Source organism: Aethalodelphis obliquidens, unplaced genomic scaffold, assembly GCF_003676395.1.
Source record: "Aethalodelphis obliquidens isolate GAN/ISIS:26980383/991018 unplaced genomic scaffold, ASM367639v1 scaffold106, whole genome shotgun sequence".
NCBI classification, from domain to species: Eukaryota; Metazoa; Chordata; class Mammalia; order Artiodactyla; family Delphinidae; genus Aethalodelphis; species Aethalodelphis obliquidens.
Window position 1 is genome coordinate 56,039 of NW_020838050.1, and position 22,351 is coordinate 78,389.

Here is a 22,351-nt window from a genome sequence, read left to right on the forward strand (position 1 = left end):
TAATTAATAATTTTTAATGTACACTTTTATATCTTTAAAGAGGGCTATCTTTAACCAATCAAGCAACTATACACAAATACCAAACAATGCATCTCCACTTAAATCTCCAAATATTGCAAAAATGTGGACTACTTTCATAGCCATAGGATATGATGGCAGAAGGCAAAGGTGATATTTTTGCTAAATACCTTATTTCTTAATTCTAAATACACAAAACAGACAGTATATGTATGAAACATACAGTTGGGTCTTTAGCCAGCTTACTTACCTTGAACCAAATGGAGTTCTGACCACTGGGAAGAAAATTCTCAGCAACCATTTAGTTGCATAAGTGGGATGTTCTTGTTACGGCCTTCAGTTCCTGGCTTAAAAGTTACCTCTCACCTTAGTTCTCTCCCTTCTTCATTTACATTGAATTAAAGCACCATTTATAATATAGTTAAGCCTCTGTGGGCAATTTTACTATAAATAAGAATGCCAGAGATTCATAGCTCAGCTGTTAAAACTTATAAGCTATAAACACATTAGAAATCTATTCATTTCAAAGAGCTCTCTCTACAAAACAAAATGTTGAATAAAGATTTGCAGGCTGTTTTTTAATGCACCAAGCAGCCCACATTTAAAATGCTAACATATTTTTACCTAAAAGTGACCCAAAGAATATCTGCAACAACTAAGGAAAAAAAAACAAACACCTTAATTTTCTTTGATAGGAAGAAGAGCCCTAGTTTCTCTAATTAAAATAATAACAATAATAGAATATTATATGACAAAAGACAAGAAAGGCCTAAGAGTTACATGTTACAGTCTCTGAAGCTGGATAATGGAAAGGTAACTCCATATTTCTTTCTATTTGTTAATTTACCTCCAGTACCTGAGTTGAGGCACAAAGCAGCAAGAGTGCAATTGATTCCAAACAACTTGGAATTTTATTGTAAACATCCCATAAAGAATGGCAACAAATTAGTTCAGTTTTTTTTCTTTGAAGATAATTGCTTATAATGACTAATAACTGCCAAACAAAACATCTTTTATAAACCAAGCCAGTTTAGTTTACCTTTCTTTACTGAATTTTAGTTTAATGGACATTTTGTCCATATACAATATCACATCAACTATTAACTGAATGATTTTCTACCTTAAAATTTATGGATACTAAGAACAAACATAAAGTACAGTTTTGTTAATACTTTGCAAGGGATTACAAAAGACAAGGATGATAAGTTACAGGACAAAGAAATAAATTATTGATTGCCATCACCACAGTATTGTTTAAAGAATTAACATTTGTAGTACTGCCTAATGTGTATCTGGTGGTATATGTAAAAACACATTTCCCAACTGTGTTTCTAAATATTTTTGTATGTGATTTTAAAAGTCAATTACCAATGGCGATTTTAATACGTATCAATAGTTTTATTTTTTAGAAAATACTTACAATGCTTTTATGTCAAAGTCTCATATTCTAAATTTAATTAAGATAGGTATAAGAATAACAAATGGGCATACATATAAATAAACAAACACACCTTAACTCTAAACTGCAGGGCCTTTCTACTGTACTTCTTCCATCAATGAATCATAAATTGCCAGTCTTGTTGAAGTTTGCTAAATTAGGTGCACTCTTCATTGCAGAAAGAGAAATGAGGATAAAAGCAAGCAGGAGAGAAATGATGGAAAAGGAAATAATCAAGGATAAGACTATATAAGAAATAAATGTCAAAAAATTTGAGCGCAATCCATATTATACAAAATATAGCACCATGAAAATAATTTAACCTCATAATTAGAATTTAATCAAAACTTGTTAAATTTGGTAAATTAAACTTGGTAGAGAAACTTTACTGAGAGGTGAAAAGCAAAAAAGCATGAAAATATTTTCACACTGTTTTTTAAAACAAGCCTTAAAAACCATGTTAGAATATTCTATTTTCAATATAACTTTCATAAACCCTCATGTAACACAAAGATGTTGGGGATGGAGTTAACATTTAAAACAATGAACTTTAAATGTTGAAAGTTCCATTCCTTCCCCCAGAAATAAACTAGTTATTTCAGAACTCGAAATGTTGGTAAGTTTTTAAAAGGCTGGATATCAAAGTATACTGAAAATTATACAGGATGTAAGTCTTTTTGTGGATGTGAAAATTCCAGCTTAAAAAAAAGAAAATTCTAACTTTAAAGATAAGTACCAGTTGGTAAATGTGCATAAAATAATTCCCGAGATATATGAGCAAGTAATAAGGGTGTTTAATTTTATCACTACCACAACATACAGATTTTGAAAAATGCTCAAAAATGTTTTTATCAAAAAGCTAGAAGTAGCATTCACATCTTTCTCTTTTAATCATTCTGTTATTGTCTGATGACAACCTAGGATTACAAGAAAAACAACAACAAAGATAAATGACTCAAATTTACTTCAAAGTACTGGAAGGCTGAGTTAGGTATCTGCGCACACAGTTGTGCAGAATAAGATTTATTAATTTTACTCAGTTTCTTAGCCTCTGGGTAAACAAAGTGCTGTATAGTAGAATTCCAGCACAAGCCTGATCTCTGGGAAGGGAAACAGACAAAGAAACACATGAAAGAAGGGCAAATTAGATTTAAAAAAATAGGACACATGTACACGACAAAACCTAGATTGTTTATCTAGAAGGCATAATGATATGGATGATCAAGCAGTATATATACAGGCTAAGCGCTTTACAACAGAGGCAATAAATTGGTAGACAGTGAAAACAGCTGTCTTCCATATAAACATTTTTTTAATGTCTGAGATAAAGCGTGTCAAGTTGGGGAAAAAAATCTACATATAGACCTATGCATGTGTGTGTGTGTGCGCAGGCGCGAACGCCCATGTGCACACACACAAACATATCTAGTCATTACATTAATAGGCTAGTGAATGTTTTGGAGAGCATCCTATTGCTGGAAGAGATACACGCAGCAAGCCATAGAAGAAACACACAATTCTGTTTTCATAAACAGATACACATGCTAGGATCTTAAAGCTGGAAATTAAAACATTATTAGCATTCATGAGAAATATTACAATTCATTGACTGTTAATATCTAGCATAAGAATAGGCTTGTACATGTATATGGTCTCATGGGCCTAAATGTAACTGTTTTTTTCTTAGCAATTCATTTAAGATTTAGACTTTTCTTCAGAATTCTTAGCTCATTTCCTACTTTCTTTGCTATGGCTAAACCCAGATCTTATTTAGGTTTTAAGGACCTCTAAAAAATTAAAGTGATAAAATATCAATGCGATATAAATTACAACACATTCACAGGAGGTGGTATTACAAAAAAAAGCAAAGTATAAATGGGGGGGGGAGTCCAGATATAAAAGTAAAAATACTGTCTTCCACTTTTATTTTCACACTTATTAAAATAATTTGCATGCAAACAGAAAACAATCTGTTTGTTTTGTAATAAATGATAACTATGCTCATCTAACATACCCTGGTGACTAACTTTAAATCCTAATAACTGAAATCAATATCACAGCAAAATGCTGTTCACTAGTATTTTCACAGTATCTCACTACATATAAAATATGCTTAAAAATGTCTTCAGCCTTATTATTCTAATTATCTAAACCTAGAAAATCTTGACGTTTGGGAAATAAATGTGCCATTTTTATTTTTCAAAATAAATTATAAATAAAGCTTGAGATAGCTAAATCACACAAATGGAAATTCTTCTACATTTCAAGAGGTCGGCTCTTCATAGAAGAATGTCAAAAAAATTTTTTCACACTAAAACGATACACATGACACACATTTGAGTATATCCATGAATTTAAGTAACTATGTTACTTTGAATAGGGTAGGCCAAAGTGTTATTGATTCCAGGAAAACACAGGCACAAATTTAGTCTAAATGTATAAGATATGAATAACTAAAATAGTACATTTTAGCAAAAATCAAATGTAGAGTTTTAAACATGAATGTTTTTGAATCTATATTATGGTTAAAAGTGGCAGCTGAGTTACAACCAGAAGTAATTTTGGTTTAGTGAAAAGTAGACTACAACAACAAAAAAAAATCAGCTTGATCTACTGTCCAGTAACAGAAGTTAGTTCCATTAATAATTCACAATACTAATTCACAATACTTTCTTACAGCCTGAACATCATTTCTACTGCAAGTGAAAATTGCTTAAAGATGTTAGTCCGAGAATAACCCCCACCCAACCCAACCAAAAAAGCAAAGTTTTGTGTGTACTCCTTCCTCTGCACTTAAGGATTTTCAGATGCATGAAATGATTGAAAGCATGAGACAAATACATTAGCTTAGGAAATATCCTGGGATTACTAAGCATACATTAAAACGTTTCTTTTATCCCACAAGTCTGATCTATGCGCAACAAATCGGTTGCTACAAAAACAGAGATCAATATTATCCTTCTCACCTCAAAAAAATCTAAGAATCTAATGAATTAGCGAATTTGCAATCTCTCAAATTTGAGGAGTAAAATTGATCTTGGAACTCAAGCTCACTTACGGAACCATGTGCACTCTACTGCTGTAAACAAGACCATACGGTTTAAAGTTTTTTAATCTATAAAATAATGACTCAAAATGTCAGTGTGCAGTACAACCAGGTTCTATTCTGAAAGATTATCACAGAAGAACCCTTTGGAATGGTATGAGCAGAACCCTATTAAAGTTGATTCAAAATATTAGCTAGCCAAAACATTCCAACTCAAACTAGGTGCTGTGTTACATTTTAAAATTCAAAACTAGTCACTCACAGCTGTTAAATAGTAAGTGGTAGCAGAGATACATAAATAGTAGATCAAGTCTACTTATACAAATATGTTCTAAGAAAAGCCTAATAAGGTAGAGCATACTAAAGAAAGTTTGTTAATTACAACTATTAATTTGAGAGCCAATACAATTATTAACCTCTCAGCTTATAACTTATGAGTATTCATTCCTACCAAGCTTGTTCTATTTCTCCTTAGTAATGAATAACAGCGTCTATTTTTCTTAATGTTTCCAGTAGTTGTAGTTAATAGAGGTAGCTGAGCTACTATTAAGTTATTATTTGTGGATGAGGATTTTTCAAATGTTTAAGTTATTTTTTAAGCTACACAAGTTCTATTAATGCAATAAAATATAATAGGAAAAAGAAAATGGATGCAAGAAACTTTTGCATTTGGCACCTTGTCTAGATTGATACCTCAAGTATTCCTTTTTTAATAAAGTTAATGCACACATCAGGACACACCACAAAGATTTGCTACATATTTACAAGGCACCAACCCTTTCTCACCTTTAACATGAATTAAGCAAATCAATGAAAAGCATATTAAGAATCCCCCACCCCCCAAAAAAACTGTAGTATAAATATATACTTCAGTTCAGTACAATTCATGAAAGTTTGGCCTGGGAAGAGTAAAATAATCCAGATCGTTCTTACAATATAGAAACTGTAAACATTTAATAGCTGCCTTTAGGATTGGTGTATTGTGCAAAAGTTATTATTACTGGTACAGGAATCAAAATGGCAAAAACAAACTATATAAAACTCTGTAAGAAGGTGCTATACTTCTGTGATACAAAAGCAAAAGAGGGATATTCCATTGAGATAAAAATGTCATGCTACTCTTAAGAAGCTGAATGCTCCCTTCATGTAGTAAATCTGTAGTGTGTCTGTGGTGTGTGTGTGTGTGTGTGTGTGTGTGTGTGTGTGTGTGTGTGTAGATTTTTTTTTAATTTAAGGCCTAATGAGTAAGGCTTGTTTGAACAAATGAAGTGTGGAGATCAAAAGTCTTGAAACAAATGTATACTGGCATAATGGAAAAGCACCAATGTGAAAGGAAGCAGAAGTCCCCACACAACTTGCTTTGTAGATTTCCTGGTAAATTCCCTGCAGTAGAAGGCCATTAAATTTTTAAAATTATTCTAAATTTATTAACTGTTAATAATTCCATCCCATGAGATGGCTAACCCTGGCTTTTTCTGTCATTTTACGGACTCTGCCTGATCTGGATGTACCAAGATTTAGAGGATCTTCAGTGGACACAAAATTGTCATTATCAGAATCATCATTATATAAAACAGTCCTCCTGCCTTGGTTTCTTGTTTTAATTCGAGGCAGTCTACTGAAACGTCCTGAAAACATAGTATCAAATTCATCATCTGCAATACGTGCACGTTTGGCTCTGGTGGCTCCTCTAGAGGCACCTCTTCCTCCTCTCCCTCTCCCTCTCCCTCTCGTGCCACCTCCACCTCTTCCTCGACTGCCTCGTCCCCTGCCTCCTCTTCCTCTGCCTCCTCTACTCCATCTACCCCATCTGCCCCATCTGCCTCTTCCTCCCGTGCCTCTCGTCTTCCAGTTTCTTTTTCCATTGGCATATTGCTTTCTGAGTTTTCTTTTAGGCCTAGTTTGTATGAATTTGCTATAGTCATGGTCTCCATCTACGTAATCTTGATCTGTTCTGGAAGTTGATTCAGAGTCAGAATCAGAACCACAGGTACTTTCAGAACTTAAACTGGATCCTAACTCTCCACTCTCTGAGGAAGATAAATGTGATTTCTCATTTGTTTCTTTTTTCTCTTTCTCTTCTCTTCCCATGCTCTCATCTTCTTCTGATGCACTAAGTAGTTTTCTCTTGATTCCTGCCCGGGGCTCTCTGCCATCACCATTTGTAAGGGGTCCATCAAGGGAGTGATCTAAATCAAGATGAATAATTTTTAAAGTTAAGCTTTGACATTGATAAGATGGTTATTTAGGTTCAAAAGTAAAATTAAAAGTCTATCAAAATACATTTGGTGCCCAAAGATAGATGGGGTAAAATCATGGAGAGTGCTGGAGTATGAATTTAAACCTGTTTGAAATGAAAGATACTAAGGTTTTAATTTTTATCTGATTGCTTTTTGCAGGGGATGGGGGGAGTGTAGAGGGATGATGGGTGGTGAGATAGCTAGGTAGAAATTTTAAGGGCTTGAACTCTAGATGGAATAATCTGGGAACATGTATCAGAATAATTTTATTCATTCATTCAACAAATATTATTGATTACCTACTATCTGCCAGGCATTGTATGGACTTTGGAATATGGCAATGATGAGACAAAGTCCTTGACCTTTGAATTTATATTTTAGTGTGGAAACCCTGATAGACAATGAAGTAAACAAATAGATAATATAACTTCAAGTACTAATATGGGTTATAAAGAAAAAGAAAAGTGGGTAAAAAAAAAGAGTGTGAATATATGTATGGGGGGTATATTAAATAGGGAAGACTTTTCTGCTGAGGCAGTATTTGAGAAAAGAACTGAATGAAGTGAGATCTGGGGAAAGAACATTCCACTGAAGGAAACAAGAACCCCATATAATTAGAGTAGAAGAGAAAAATAAGAAGTAGTAGGAGATGACTGCCAGTGGAGAGTTTTAAAGCTAGAGAATGACAGAATCTGATTTACATTTTTAAGAGTGCTATGGTTGCTGTATAGAGAATGGAATATAGGAGGGCAAGACTGAAAACAGAGATCAGTTGGGAGTACATTGCAATGGTCTAGGTAAGAGATGATGAGAGATGTATCAATAGAGGTGATGATAAGTGATTAGATTTAGAATATTTCCTTCTGGGGGAGCTACCAGAACCAAGCTTCATAGTTCAAACTGACAGAAATTGCTGATGGATTTGATGTCAAGTGTTAAGCACAAAATGAAGATCAACTCCTAGGTTTTATGCCTGAGTAACTTGGTGAATGGTAGAGATATATTGCTAGGTTAGAGAACAATGAAGGAGAATAGGTTTGGGCAATCTGGTGGAAAGAAAAAATCAAGATTCCAGATAGAAATACTACTAGAAATCCAAGTCAAGACATTTGAAAAAGAAAAAAAGCAAGTGGATATACCAGTCCAGAACTCAGGGGAGACTTGGATAGAGTTGGAGATATAATTTTGGAAATTTTCAGTAAAGAGATAACATTTAGTGTAAAGAGAAATAAGAAAGCTCACTGAGAGAGCAAGTAAAGAGAGAGAAGGTGGCTGAGGACTGAGACTTGGTATATTCCAACATTTAAAGATAAAGAACAATTGGCAAAGATAAGCGAGGTAGGAGGAAAACAGGAGAGTGGACTGGAAAAATTGGAGACAGCAAAGAGTAGGGTTGTATGGTAACCACAATTACAAGATTAGTCTAATAGTCTAGGTGTTATGGACTGAATTTTGTGTGCCCACTCCACTCCGCCAAATACATATGCTGAAGCCCTAACCCCCAATATGACTGTATGTAGAGCCTTTAAGGAAGTAATTAAAATTAAATGAAATCATAAGGGTAGGTGGGCCCTAATGCACCAGGACTCGCCTATATCCTTATAAGAGAAAGACACACCAGTGCTCACTTGTTCTCCCTGTCTGTGTATGCAAAGAAAAAACTCACACGAGGACACAGGGAGAAGGTAGCCATGAGCAAGCCAGGAAGAAAGCCCTTACCAGACACCAACCCTGCTGGCACCTTGATCTTGGATTTTGAGCCTCCAGAACTGTGAGAAAATAAATGTCTGTTGTAGGTATATGAAAAGGTGCTCAACATCTCTAACCATCAGGGAATGTAAATCAAAAACACAATCAGATATCACCTCACACCTGTTAGGGTTGCTAATATCAAAATGATAAAAGATAACTAGTGTTGGCGAGGATGTGGAGAAAAGGGAACCCTTGTACACTGTTGGCGAAAAAGTAAATTAGTACAGCCATTATGGAAATCAGTACGGAGGTTCCCTAAAAAAAGCTAAAAATAGAACTACCATTTGATCCAGCAAACCCACTTCTGGATATATACCCAAAGAAATTGAAATCAGCATCTTGAAGAGATATCTGTATTCCCATGTTCAGTGTAGCATTATTCACAACAGTCAAGACATGGAAACAACCTGTATGTCTTTCCACAGATGAATGGATAAAAGAAGGAAATATTGCCATTTACGACAACATGCATGGAGCTGGAGGACATTATGCTAAGCAAAATATGCAAGATACAGAAAGAGAAATATTGCATGATATCACTTATATCTATAATCTAAAACAGTCATACTCATAGAGGGAGAAAGTAGGATGGAGGTTGCCAGGGGATGGAGGGAAGAAAAATGGGGAGGTGTTGGTTAAAGGGTACAAAGATTCAGTTATTCTGGATATCAAATGTACAGCATGGTGACTACAGTTAACAATACTGTATTGTATACCTGAAATTTGCTATGAGGATAGACCTTAAATCTTCTCAACACACTCGGTAACTATGTAGAGGTGATGGATATGTTAATTAGTTTGATTGTCGTGACCATTTCATGGTGTGTATGTATATCAAAATATCAAATTGTACGCTTTAAATATATACAATTTTTATATGTCAAATGGTATCTCAATATAGCTGCTAAAAATGAATATCTGTTGTTTAAGCCAATCTGTGGTGTCTTGCTGTGACAGCCCATGTTGACTACTATACTAGGCTAGAGACTATGGGGATAGCAATACAAACTGTAGCAAGAGATTTGAGTGATACTAAAAGTTGTAGAATTCACAAAACTTAGCAACTGACACTTATGAGGGATAAAAGATGAGTCAAAGAACACTGTAAGATTTTAAGTTGGATGACTCAGAAGATGATGGTGCCATTAACGAAAATAGTGAGTGCAAAAAAAAGAAGCAAGCTTGAAACATAAAAATGGATGATAAGCACTCAAGGGAAATTTTTTTAAGAAGTACTGGAAATGAGACTGGTAGAATAAAGAGATATTAGGGCTAGATATATGAATTTGGAGTCATCAGCATAAAGATGATAGATGTAGTTATTAAATTCCTTTATTTGTAGAGGACAAAAAAAGTGAGAAACTGCAAATAGGAGGCATGAAAGGCCAAAGAAAAGACAAAATATAGAAATATAGGAGAAACAGAGATATAGGATCAGTAGAGTATAGAAGCCAGGCAGTGGAGTTCCTAGAGGGGGTAGTCAATAGCATGCAATGATACAGAGAGATCAAGGAGATGGGGACTAAGAAAAGGACTGGTTGGTCACTGAAGATTACTGGTGATTCGGGGGAGAAAAGCTTTTGGAGAGTGGTATGGGCAGAGGCCAGACTACAAAGCATAAAGGAATGTTTAGATGGAAAGAAAATAGAGGTAGGAAGTATAAGCTATTCTTTCTAAAAGCTTGACAGTGAAGGAAAGGGCAAAAAGAGAAGTGCCATGAGTATGCAATGTGCAGCAGGATCAGAGGAGAGGGTAAAGATATAAATTGGAAAAATAAAGGCACTAATTATTTTAAAGTAATCTGAAGTTTCAATATTTCTCACATAACTGATATAAAATATATCTTTAGAACATCTATTTTTAAGTTATTTGATACTTCAATAACAATGGATAAGCTACTTAATCTTTCATTAAAAATTTATATAAAATAGAAATATATATTCCAATAAAGATATTTATAAAAGCATATTAATCATTCTTCACAAACTTTAAATAGATGAACATATTAGAACTTTCTGTGAACATGCTCAGGGTCCATAACATAGGACTAAGTATAAGAAGAAAGTCTGCATGACAACAATAACCTTCCAGTATTTATAACTGATGCCCTCAGACATAGTCCAAAATGGATGTACCTGATAATGAATTATTAGGTCAGGGATTTCTTTTTAAGCAGTGAAAATTTTTCTTCAAATAAAAGTTATATGAAAGCTCATCACATGAAATAAAAAACAGAGTTGCTCTGGTTGAAAGGAGAAAGCTCTTCTGAGTATTTTTGAAGTACCTCTTTGGATTACCCAGAAATAGGTAGAACAGTCTGAAAACCCCTGAATTATTGAGACAGCAGGCCCCTGAAGGAAGAGAATATCTGAGTAACATAACTGGGAAACCAAAGGAAGGTTTTAGAAGTGGATGTTGACTGAAGGAAGGCTCACTTTTCAACACAAACCCTTTTGTAAAATTGGGGTAGCCCCCAAAAATATGAGGCCTATTTAAAGGTGATTTTGGATTTTTTTCCTCTCTTATTAATATGGTTTAATAATATGAAAAGCCCTAAATGTGTCAAACAGTCTAGTTTTACGTGCTTGGAGAAAGATCTCTTCATTTAGTTTTTTCTCCCTACTCATTTTAAATTTTATTTTAAAAGACTAAGATATGTTTGGAAATCTGCATATGAAATCCTATCTGACTCAAGTCTGACAATATTGAAATCCTCATTAACTATAAGAACATGCTAATTTTTACTACCTAAATATATCAGCTTTTAAATGATTTGTCTGCCATCATAAAGGAACAAAGAATAAATGCCCTGTCTATATTTATTTCTTACCTTGTTTAATCGGCAAAACTTTATTTCGAAATGATTTGGCTTTCCCTGGGTCATGGCTATTTCCACTTCGGCTATATCCACTGAAGCTCGATGAAGAAAATGGCCCATCCAGTTCATCATCAAGTAAATACAGTGACAGCCCTTCAGCAGCATCTGAAACTTACATTTAAAAAGATTGTAATGTTAACATAATTATGTTTTCAGAAAAATTTAACAGGCTGTTTTTAAAACTATATCTCAGTTATTTCACTCTAACATCAAAATTACAAATTGTTTAAAGAAAATATGAATATTTTGAGAACAAATGTTTTATTACATCATTAAGCTTTCAAGCAGTTTGTCAGAAAAACTTGTCCAAGAAAACCACCTCCCCACATTATGAATCTTCAACTCTTAGGTTGGCAAGTATATTATAGATGAGTGGTATGAGATATTACAGATGTTAAAAATCATAAAGTCACATAATTTTAAAACTAAGTGACTTTAAAATTCATCTAGTCTTAACACCTTTACTTTAAAAATGAAGAAACTAAGTCCTATGACCTAATGTCTTACCCAGGGCCACAGAGAACTGGGGATAAAATGCAATTTTTCTATTGATACATCCAAATCCACTGCTCCTTGCATTATAAACCATGCTGCCTCTTCTATATTCTTTAGTTAAACTAAAATACAGAACACCAAAAACAAAAGACATATTTACCAGGAGATGAGAAAGGAGAGCTAGTCCTGGCATAAGACACTGAGGTATTCTGGTCATTTTTAGGCTGTAACTTCATTTGTTTCTGTTTCCCTTTTGGACTATAAGTAAAAATATATAATAATGAACAAATTTTTCTATTAGCAATATATTATGATAGTATGATACAAAATGCTTAAGCTAAGCAAAGAAGAAATGCAATATAATTTAAGTGAAATAATTCAAATTGGTAATAGGACAAAGTTAAATTTCAATCATTAAAATTAAAATAAAAAGGTTTTGGTATAGTAAAATCCATTTAAAAAAGCTTTGGGTTACCAGCTCCACCTTTACACAGGCATAAGAGTTCTAACAACAACAAAATCTCTTGGATTCCCTCAAAGTAGTCAATAAACTTTAAGAAGTGAGGTAATACATACAAGATGCTTTGAAAACTAAACTGTTATGTCAATGTAATATACCTAGGAGCTCTGCTACTAGATAATGAACTGCTGCTGCTTCTTAGACGTTTTCTGTACCGTGGCCTTCTCCTCTTCTGACTCTGGATTGCTGACTTATATTCAGAGATGATATTTTTAATATGACTTTCAAATAAGGCAGATAATCGCAATGTCATGCTATAGATCTGAAAAGGTAGAAATTAGTCTTGTTTTACCAACTACTTTAATTATATAAAAATAACAGATTATAAACATGCCTGAACAATATCAACATCATCCTTTCAGACATAATATATGTGCTTCTTACACTTGAAAAATTCTTCCTGAAGAACTAAAACAAAATACCATTTTTACCTACAAATTAATAAAGATTTTTAAAAGATAATATACAATGTTGGAAAGGGGAGGAAAAAACATTCTTATACATTGCCAGTGGGTATTTTAACCTGAACAACATTCTAAGGACAATCTGCAATATTTGCCAAAAACCTTAAAATATATACATCCTTTGGCTAATAATTTCATCTTTAGGAATTTATCCTAAGGAAATATCAGAGAATTACACACACAAAATAATTACGTTCAAGGATGTTAAAGATGTTAGCCACAGCATTATCCATTTAAAGTGAAAAACTAAAAACAACCTAAATCTCTAGCACCAGGACGCTGGTTAAACAACACAAAACCACCTACACAAAACCACCTACTCTTCTGTTTTCAAAGAGTAATAATAAGATGGAAAAATGTTCATAATATATATTTTTAAAAAGGCTTCAAAATATAAAACCTACTGTTTAAAGATTATACAAACATTTATCAGTACACATGTAAACGTAGAAAATAAATCAAGTGTGAAAAATTATGTGTACAGAAATCAGTGAAAATTCATTTCATATGAAGTGGAAGTGAGCATGTATATACCTACTGCGCAATTGATTTAAAAGTTAATCAGTTACTAGTGATTAGAAAACACAAAAATTATTACTTTTTTGTTCTCAAGATGTTTAAGTGCTGACAAAACACAGAGAAAGTATTAAATGTGAGTATGAATAAACAGTTATAATTTCCCAATATAGTTCACTAATTTGTTATAATAAAGGGAACATAAATATTCAGAGCTAATCTAAATATTTCATATAAATTAATCCTGTCAACCACTTTTATTTATCAAATTATTTATTGGACATATTAAAGAGTACTCAAATTTCTACCACTCCTTTCCTTGACTTCTCTCTGGCAAATACAGGTATTACTTAAGAGTAAAGAAGAGGCAGGTAGGAGAAAGGAAGTAGGGCTTAATTTCAGAATGACTATGCTAAATGTATCTTTAATGCATGCTTAATAAACTGTTTCAGAGAAAGTACTGAGAATCAAACTTTAGAAACTGTGACAGAATGGTAGTACATACTTGTTTAGCAATTTTAAAACTGGTGAAAGAAAATTGCCTGATATATATAACTAAACACTTAGGTAATTAATCCACCTAATATTGTTTTTTTCATACCCTTGACTTTTTATTAGAGGTATAAGCTTTGGAGTTGCTGAATATTTGGCGAACATCCTTATAAAATTCCAGAGGACTACCATAGTTTCCTGCTTCCAAAGTTTCTTTCACAGTGCTGAAGTCCATAGGAGTGTCTATAACATGACAATCCTACAAAGAAGAATGTGTTATTAAACACACAGGCTGAGTAACAACACTACATAATACAATGGGACTGAGATTTGCATCATCATGAAACAAACACACTGCTCTTCAATCTGCCAGTTACCTCTTTGTAGTCCCAAACCATCCATTTAATAGAGGTCTTTTGGTGGCTCAGGGAAACAGCAGGGGTCTGTGGGAGGGTCTTAGCCCTCACCCTTCAATAGAAAACCATATGACTCTCTCAAGGGACAGAACAGAAAATCCACAGCCACTGGCTTCATCTCTACATAGATGGGAATATCTTGGAAATAGGTAGCTAATTTGTGACATGGAACTATTTAATTCTGTGTGAATAATCCCATCTTCTACTTTCATTGAGCAATGTGCCAGGGAGTTGGCATGAGGGCATTCTACCTAAACTGTCATTAGTTGAAGGTCAAAATCAAATTGGCCATGTTTGTGCCTTTCTCCTATCTTTTTGTTTTTAAATAAATGTGACACTTGTGCTTCATCTAAAGTCTTCAGTCTCAGATTCATGATTAGTTTGATCTTTATTAGTTAGGGGTAGGAGAAGATTCTTTCTATTTTAATCTAAATCTTTCAAGTCTAGTTAAGATATTCCTAGGGTTATCATATGGAATTACATCTGAAATTTATACTTATGTATACCACAACCACCAATAATAAACATGTTCTGGAGTGAAAACCATAGTCAATATTAGATCCTTCATCCTACTTAGAATCATTAAGAAATAAAAGCACAACATTTCTCTCAAAAGAGAAGCCAAAGGGCCAGATGAAGGGGCAGAAGAAAGGTATTATAAAAAGAGAAAGTATTTTTCAAAGTATGAGAAATCACAGTTGATCTTAATGTATCTTCTTAAATTTTTTTGCTTAAATCATAAAAACCAAAGTGTATTCCAACATAATATGGCTTATGAAACAAAGATTTTCATAGAGAAAAAATATTGGAACTTCATGCAATACAGTGACCAAAACTCAAAAGACCCAGTCAGCCTGCTGAATAAAGTCCCACTGGGAACAATCAGCTGCAGTTACAGACACAATTATGTTGTGTAATTGATGTTTTCTACTCTGCTACAGTAGCTTTAGAACTATAGAAACAAACATCTACCCAGATGCTACAAAGAACTCTCCAGAGCATGTGTTGTTTAAAAGACAAAAAATAAACAACCAAAATCTCAAACAAAGGTAAAAAGATAGTAAGCAAAGTTGAAAAATAGCTTTATAAATTATAAAAGGTTTGTTTACAGTATGGGGATTTAAAAAAGTAAAACAACACACAAACAACTAGAACATATATGCCTTTTAAGAGACTACTAGGCCTACCTCACAAAGAGATGGATCTTGTTGTCGTTCTGGAATAACTGACTCAGAGGATTCGCCCTCTTGCTCTTGATGGCCCTATTAGGGTAAAGAAGATATATTGTATTTCCAGACCACCATAACAAAATATCAAGACTTGCAATGCAATTATGATTTAAAGCTCAAAGATCCATAAATAGGAATTATGTTTTTGCTAACTATAATTTAAGATGAAGGAATTCTACATTCACCATTCTCCTCTACCATGAAAAATACAAAACTAATTTATTCTACCTAAACCCCCTACAAAAACAAATCGTTTTGTCGAATGTAATTTTGTTCCTTATTGGAATAATATTTTTTCCCAACTGAAACCTGTTTATGCAGAGAATATTGATGTTTACTAATTTCAGAGGATAGTTTGATGTATTTCTGAAATATTGCTGTACCTTTTTTCTGAAAAAGCTAAAACAGATTTGCTATCTATACTAAAAGGTTATTCAACATGTAAATAGATATACTCCTAGAAAAGGTATCCTGTAATTTAAGTTCTCATGCTTTTATCTTTGATGAAAAGTAATATGGTATATTGATTACTCTAAGTGATCATATTTAATAACTTATTTATTGTAAATTAAATAGGGCTGACATATGTTATCAAGGGTCTCCAGTGTGTAGAAGTTTATTAGAAGTTAATAAAATGCATTAAACAAATAGGCAAAATAAAAGCAGCAAGGAAATGCAAAGATGTTTAGATTAAAATTTGGTTTACAACTGTGTAATTTACAAAGTACATGTCAGGCATTTTAAAAAGTCATGACTAATCACACTACACACTTTCACAATTCAAAGATACACAAACAAAGAAGGAAGAAGGAAGGAAGGAAGAAAGGGGGGAAAGGGCTCTTAACTAGAACTTAGCATGGACATTTATGGGAAATTACATATTGGTAATTAGTTAAATAACTATACTTACTGGGTAGGAAAGAGGATCAGATGGCTGTCGAAATGGCTCTGAGTCTTCACGTTCATAAATGAGGCCCAACAGTTCTGTGCATTGTTTTCTCCAAGCATCAGGATTACACTTTAAAGACAGTCTTCTGCCTCGGCATTTGACCTGTAGATTTTAAAAGAATTATATCTAAAAGCTCTTTCCTTAAGTCTTCATTGATTTTTTCCTGTCTTCCTCTGTTAATATATATCTATATAAGATAGAGCAGCTGCTATTTAAAAATTTCTTAGTTTAGATTAAACATCATTCTCCCTGGCAAAAATATAAACAAGTAAAAACTGGATATTATATTCTTAGAAACAGCAATAATTCTAGCATTCTGAATTCTCATTTTAAGAAAATCTACAAGGTCAATAATTTTAATACCTTAGTCTTTGCTGCTAGTTACGAATATTTGACAACGGCACTGTAATTTTCTCAAAATAACAATTGAACAATATATATATTCTTAAGTAAATCCTTTGTGGTCATAATATATTCTTGCCTTTACTATTTGATGCCTTTTTTATACAATCTGTTTCAGTATTTGAAAGGGAACATTTTCCTTATATACAACAAATGTTTGTCTAATTATCATAGAGGAGAAGTGTGCAGAACAGAGTTAACATAACAGACCTGAGGCTATCTTTAGCAGGGCTTGCTTATAAGGTTGGCCCTTGACTGGCATCTAGGAACCTGGTACTTGAACTCTTTTCTAAATAATAAAGGTGGTTTACTGCGCCCACACTGTTTGTACAAAGAATGTCACTTGTGCTGAACATTCACTTTCCTGTACATTTCCTATGCTTTCCTGCTTTCTGTGAGTCTGGAATCTTGGCATGTGCTAGCTAGATGGGGTCTACATAACAAACTCCCAATAAATTCTTTGGGAGATCAGTCTCTAATCACACACATGTTGCTACATTTTCACTGTGGGAAAAGAATGTACTCTGTGTGGCCCTTCAGAGGAGAGAGAGAACATAAAGAAACCTGCACATGGATTCCTCCAGACTCTGCCTGTATCTTTTTCCTTGTGATCCAGCTGTGTATCCTTACTGTGTCACTGTCATAAACCTTAGCGATGAGTTAACAAGTATATATACTGAGTTCCATAAGTCTTTCTAGCAACTCTCCAAATATGTGGAGTTGGTCTTAGGGATCCCTGACACAGGAAGCCTGAATTTTTTTCTTATCAGCAGTTCATTTATCCACTTACCCTTCTTCCAGATGAAGTACCAGGACCATCTGAATCTAAATCAACCATTTCTGTATCCTAAAATTAAAAAGGAAGAGTGGGAGAAGATATTAAGTTATATTCAGTCTTTTACAAATTTACAAAGAAATGGCAAATATAATCACAATTAACTCCCTCATTGGAGCAGGCAACAGAACAAAGGTGAGAGGGAGACTCACTCCAAACTTCACCTACATGCTATATACAAGTTGGAAAATATACTGGGAAAAGAAGAGTAAATGAGGTTTCTCTTTAAATCAGAATAGGAAATGAGGGGGAAAGTACAATGATTGGTATCTAAAGTTGTACCTAAATGTTAGTATTTTTTAAAGAAACTTATTTTATATGACATGATAATTTAATATACTATAATCATGAATTACTCATGATTAATCTTTTGCTACTTCAAGAAATATATCTCTTTTCTATAGGGAAAATATGAATGTGTATTAAAACATAAGATTCAGTTAAGTATCCCTCTGAGGGTTAGTTTTTTAATACAAAGAGGCAAGGCCTACACACCACTATTAACTTGGTGATGGTGAAGCACACTGGTAATGCCTCAGAGAATCTAGAAAATGGCTACAAGTGAACTTATCTACAAAACAGAAATAGAGTTACAGATGTAGAAAATAAACTTATGGTTACCAGGCGGGTAAGGGTGGGGGAGGGATAAATTGGAAGATTGGGATTGACATATACACACTACTATATATAAAATAGATAACTAATAAGGACCTACTGCCTAGCACAGGGAACTGTACTCAGTACTCTGTAATGGCCTATATGGGAAAATAATCTAAAAAAGAGTGGATATAGGTATATGTATAACAGATTCACTTTGCTGTACATCTGAAACTAACACAACATTGCAAATCAACTATACCCCAATAAATTTTTTTTAAAAAAAGAAAGCAAAGTAGCTCATGAGCCATTGGTTTCCCTTTCTAAAATTGCTGAATTACATTTTACTTTAATTTTCTATTCTAACCCGGAGTGCCATTCTGAGGTGAGCAACATCCATCCATGATAAAAACTCCCTGGGGGGTTAATATCCAAAAGATATAACAAAATAGGTATAGATTTTATTTCAACATAATAAAGGCCATATATGACAAACTCACAGCTAACTTCATGGTCAATGGAAAAAAACCCAAAAGCTTTTCCTCTAAGATCAGGAACGAGACAAGGATGTCCACTCTTTTATTTTATTTAACATAGTATTGGAAGCCCTAGCTAGAACAATTAGTCAAGAAAAACAAAAGACATCCAAATTAAAAAGGAAGAAGTAATACTGTCTCTGTTAGCAGATGACATAATATTACATATAGAAAACTCTAAATACTCCACCAAAAAACTGCTAGAACTAATCAACAAATTCAGTAAAGTTGCAGGATACAAAATCAATATACAAAAATAAGTTGTGTTTCTATACACTAATAATGGGCTATCAGAAAGAGAAATTAAGAAAATAATGCCATTTACAATTGCATCAAAAAGAATAAAATACCTAGGAATAAATTTAACCAAGGAGTTGAAAGATCTGGACACTGAAAACTATAATACATTGATGAAACAGAAGAATACACAAATAAATGGAAATTTTTTTCCATGCTCATGGATTGGAAAAATTAATATCGTTAAAATGTCTGTACTACTCAAAGCAATATACAGATTCAACACAATTTCCAACAGCATTTTTTGCAGAAATAGAAAATAATCTTAAAATTCATATGGAACCATATAAAAGAATTCTAATAGCAATCTTGAGAAAGAAGAACAGAGCTGGAGGCATCACACCTCCTGATACCAAACTATATTACAAAGATATAGTAATCACAAGAGTATGGTATTGACATAAAACACACAGATCAATGGAACAGAATAGAGCACAGAAATAAACCCATGCATATTGGTCAATTAATTTACAACAGAGGAGCCAAGAATATAAAATAGGGAAAGGATAGTTTCTTCAATAAATTGTGCTGGGAAAAGTGGATATCCACCTGCAAAAGAATGGAACTGGACACCTATCTTACACCATACATTAAACACAACTCAAAATGGATTAAGGACTTGGATGTAAGACATGAAACCATAAAGCTCCTAAGAGAGGGCTTCCCTGGTGGTGCAGTGGTTGAGAGTCCGCCTGCCGAGGCAGGGGACACGGGTTCGTGTCCCGGTCCAGGAAGATCCCACATGCCGCGGAGTGGCTGGGCCCGTGAGCCATGGCCGCTGAGCCTGTGCATCTGGAGCCTGTGCTCCACAACAGGAGAGGCCGCAACAGTGAGAAGCCCGCGTACCGCAAAAAAAAAACAAAAAAAAAACAACTCCTAAGAGAAAACACAGGGGTGTAAGCTGCTTGACATTGGTCTTGACAATGATGTTTTTGGATGTGACAAGATGCAAAGGTAATAAAAGGCAACAAAAGCAAAAATAAACAAGTGGAACTACATCAGACTAGAAAGCTTCTGCACAGTAAAGAAAACCATCAACAAAATGAAAGGCAATATACCAAATGGGAGAAAATATTTGCAAATCATATATTTGATAGGGGTTAATATCCAAAAGATATAAACAACTTGATAGCAAAAGAACAAATAATCCAATTAAAAAATGGGCAGAGAAACTGAATAGACATTTTTCAAAGGAGACATCCAAACGACAAACGGGTACATGAAAAGGCACTCAACATCACTAATCATCAGGGAAAAGCAAAGGAAAACCACAGTGAAATATCACCTCACACCTGTTAGAATGGTTATTATCAAATAGACAAAGAAATAACAAGTGCTGGCGAGGATGTGGAGAAAAGAGAGTCCTTGTGCACTGTTGGTAGTAATGTAAATCGGTACAGCCACTATGGAAAACAGTATGGAGGTTCCTCAAAGAATTAAAAACAGAACTACCATATGATCCAGCAATGTCACTTATGGGTATATATCTAAAGGAAATAAAAACAAGATATCAAAGATATAAAGTTGTACTCCCATGTTCATTGCAGTATTATTCACAATAGCTAAGATATGGAAACAATCTGTCTGTCAACAGATGAATGGACAGAGAAGATATGGTATATATATATATACACAATGGAATATTATTCAGCCTTAAGAAAGAAGGTAATTCTGCCATTTGTGACAATGCAGATGGACCTTGAGGGCATTATGCTAAGTGAAATAAGTCAGACAAAGAAAGACAAATACTGCATGGTATCACTCATATGTAGAATCTTTAAAAAAAGGGAAAGTCAAACTCATAGAAACAGAGTACAGAAAAGCGGTTGGGTGGTGGACCAGATGGTGGGGGGGAATATGGAGAGGGTGGTAAAAGGATACAAACTTCCAGCTAGAAGATGAATAAGGTCTGAGGATATAAGGATCTAATGTAAACCATGGTGACTATAATTGATAACACTGTATTGTACAACTGCAATTTACTTAAAGAGTAGAACCTAAATGTTGAAAGAAAGGAAGGAAGGGAAGGAGGGAGGGAGGGAGGAAGGGAGAGAGGGAGGGAGGGAGGAAGAAAGGAAAAGTAAGGTTGCTGAATTACATTTTACTTTAATTTCCTATTCTAATCCAAGTAATGCTACTTTGAGGAGGTATTCTTGCTACATCAAATTCTGAATCAAAATGCATTTATATGAAAGGTCAGAGAAAATATTAGGAATAAGAATGATAAATTTTTCATTAGTTTCAGGAGGATAATATCTAATTGGCATATCTGAGTTTTCCTTAATATGTAAATAACATTTAACTTCAATAATACTTACAACATTTTATAGTCAAATACATTTTTGTAAAATTTAAAAACACGGGGGAAAAATAAATAAAAAAAAATAAAAACACTGGAGATTTACCATTCTGGGAATTAACAGTACAGAAAATATAAACATGTAAAATACCTCTGTACAATAATAGCCACTGCAATAAAATCCAGCATACCTGAGTCACTCATCCCTGGGATGAATTGTTTTCCATTAAATATTTTTGAATTATCACTTTTCATTACTGTTTAAGCCTTTTATCTTGGTTTTTGCTTCTATCATAGCCTCTAGTCACAAATAGCTTAATGTAAATTAGGGATATGACTGGGTGGGGAAATAAGATATGTGAGGGTCTACTGACAATACTAATTCCATTTCATTAAGAAAAACTGGTTTATGTTTGCAAATTTTCGTAAAGGAAATCAAATAGCAATTCCATGAAAGTACTAAAGTACTAAAAATGTAGACTTTCAAGTTTAAAATTATAAAATACTTTAAAATTTTATATATACTGTGTAGAAAATTAATCCCTACTGAAACTACCATCAACTAACCATTCTTTTAAAACACTGATTAGTGCTTTGTCCTGTTTTCAAGGGCTGGAAAATAGAGTATTGATTTCTCATCACAGAAACCCACTGTGTCAAAAAGGATGACTGACCACCTCTCTCTGGCTGTAGCACACTACATTTTTGGTATATATTATCTACATATAGGTTAAAGAGTTTAATACAAAAAGATGCAGGTGTTCAGCCAGCTTTCAGAAATCAGCTTCACTGCTTATAGTTAGTTTTTTTTTTTTTTTTTTTTTTTTTTTTTTTCCGGGCCTTTTCTTTTTTTTGCTTCCCCCCCTTTCAACCCCCAGGCCCCCGGCCCCCCGGGCCCCCGGCCCTGGCTCAGCCGCCCCCCCCCTCCCCGG

The 22,351-nt window shown here is 33.9% G+C and overlaps 1 protein-coding gene across 3 annotated transcripts in view; it reads right to left on the bottom strand.

The window, feature by feature from the left end:
• Positions 1-361: 361 nt before the first annotated feature.
• The window catches only part of BRWD3 (bromodomain and WD repeat domain containing 3), a 126,330-nt gene continuing 104,340 nt past the window's right edge, over positions 362-22,351 (bottom strand). For 2 of the 3 annotated variants that reach the window (XM_027096698.1, XM_027096697.1), the window contains 8 exons: positions 17,646-17,702; positions 16,415-16,555; positions 15,463-15,537; positions 13,969-14,118; positions 12,486-12,649; positions 12,028-12,125; positions 11,325-11,483; positions 362-6,691 (listed from right to left, as the gene is read on the bottom strand). In XM_027096698.1, the coding sequence (XP_026952499.1) occupies positions 5,937-6,691; positions 11,325-11,483; positions 12,028-12,125; positions 12,486-12,649; positions 13,969-14,118; positions 15,463-15,537; positions 16,415-16,555; positions 17,646-17,702 (1,599 nt within the window). In that variant the 3' untranslated portion in view covers positions 362-5,936. The remainder of the gene's footprint in view (positions 6,692-11,324; positions 11,484-12,027; positions 12,126-12,485; positions 12,650-13,968; positions 14,119-15,462; positions 15,538-16,414; positions 16,556-17,645; positions 17,703-22,351) is intronic. The other variant, XM_027096700.1, reaches the window with a different exon arrangement.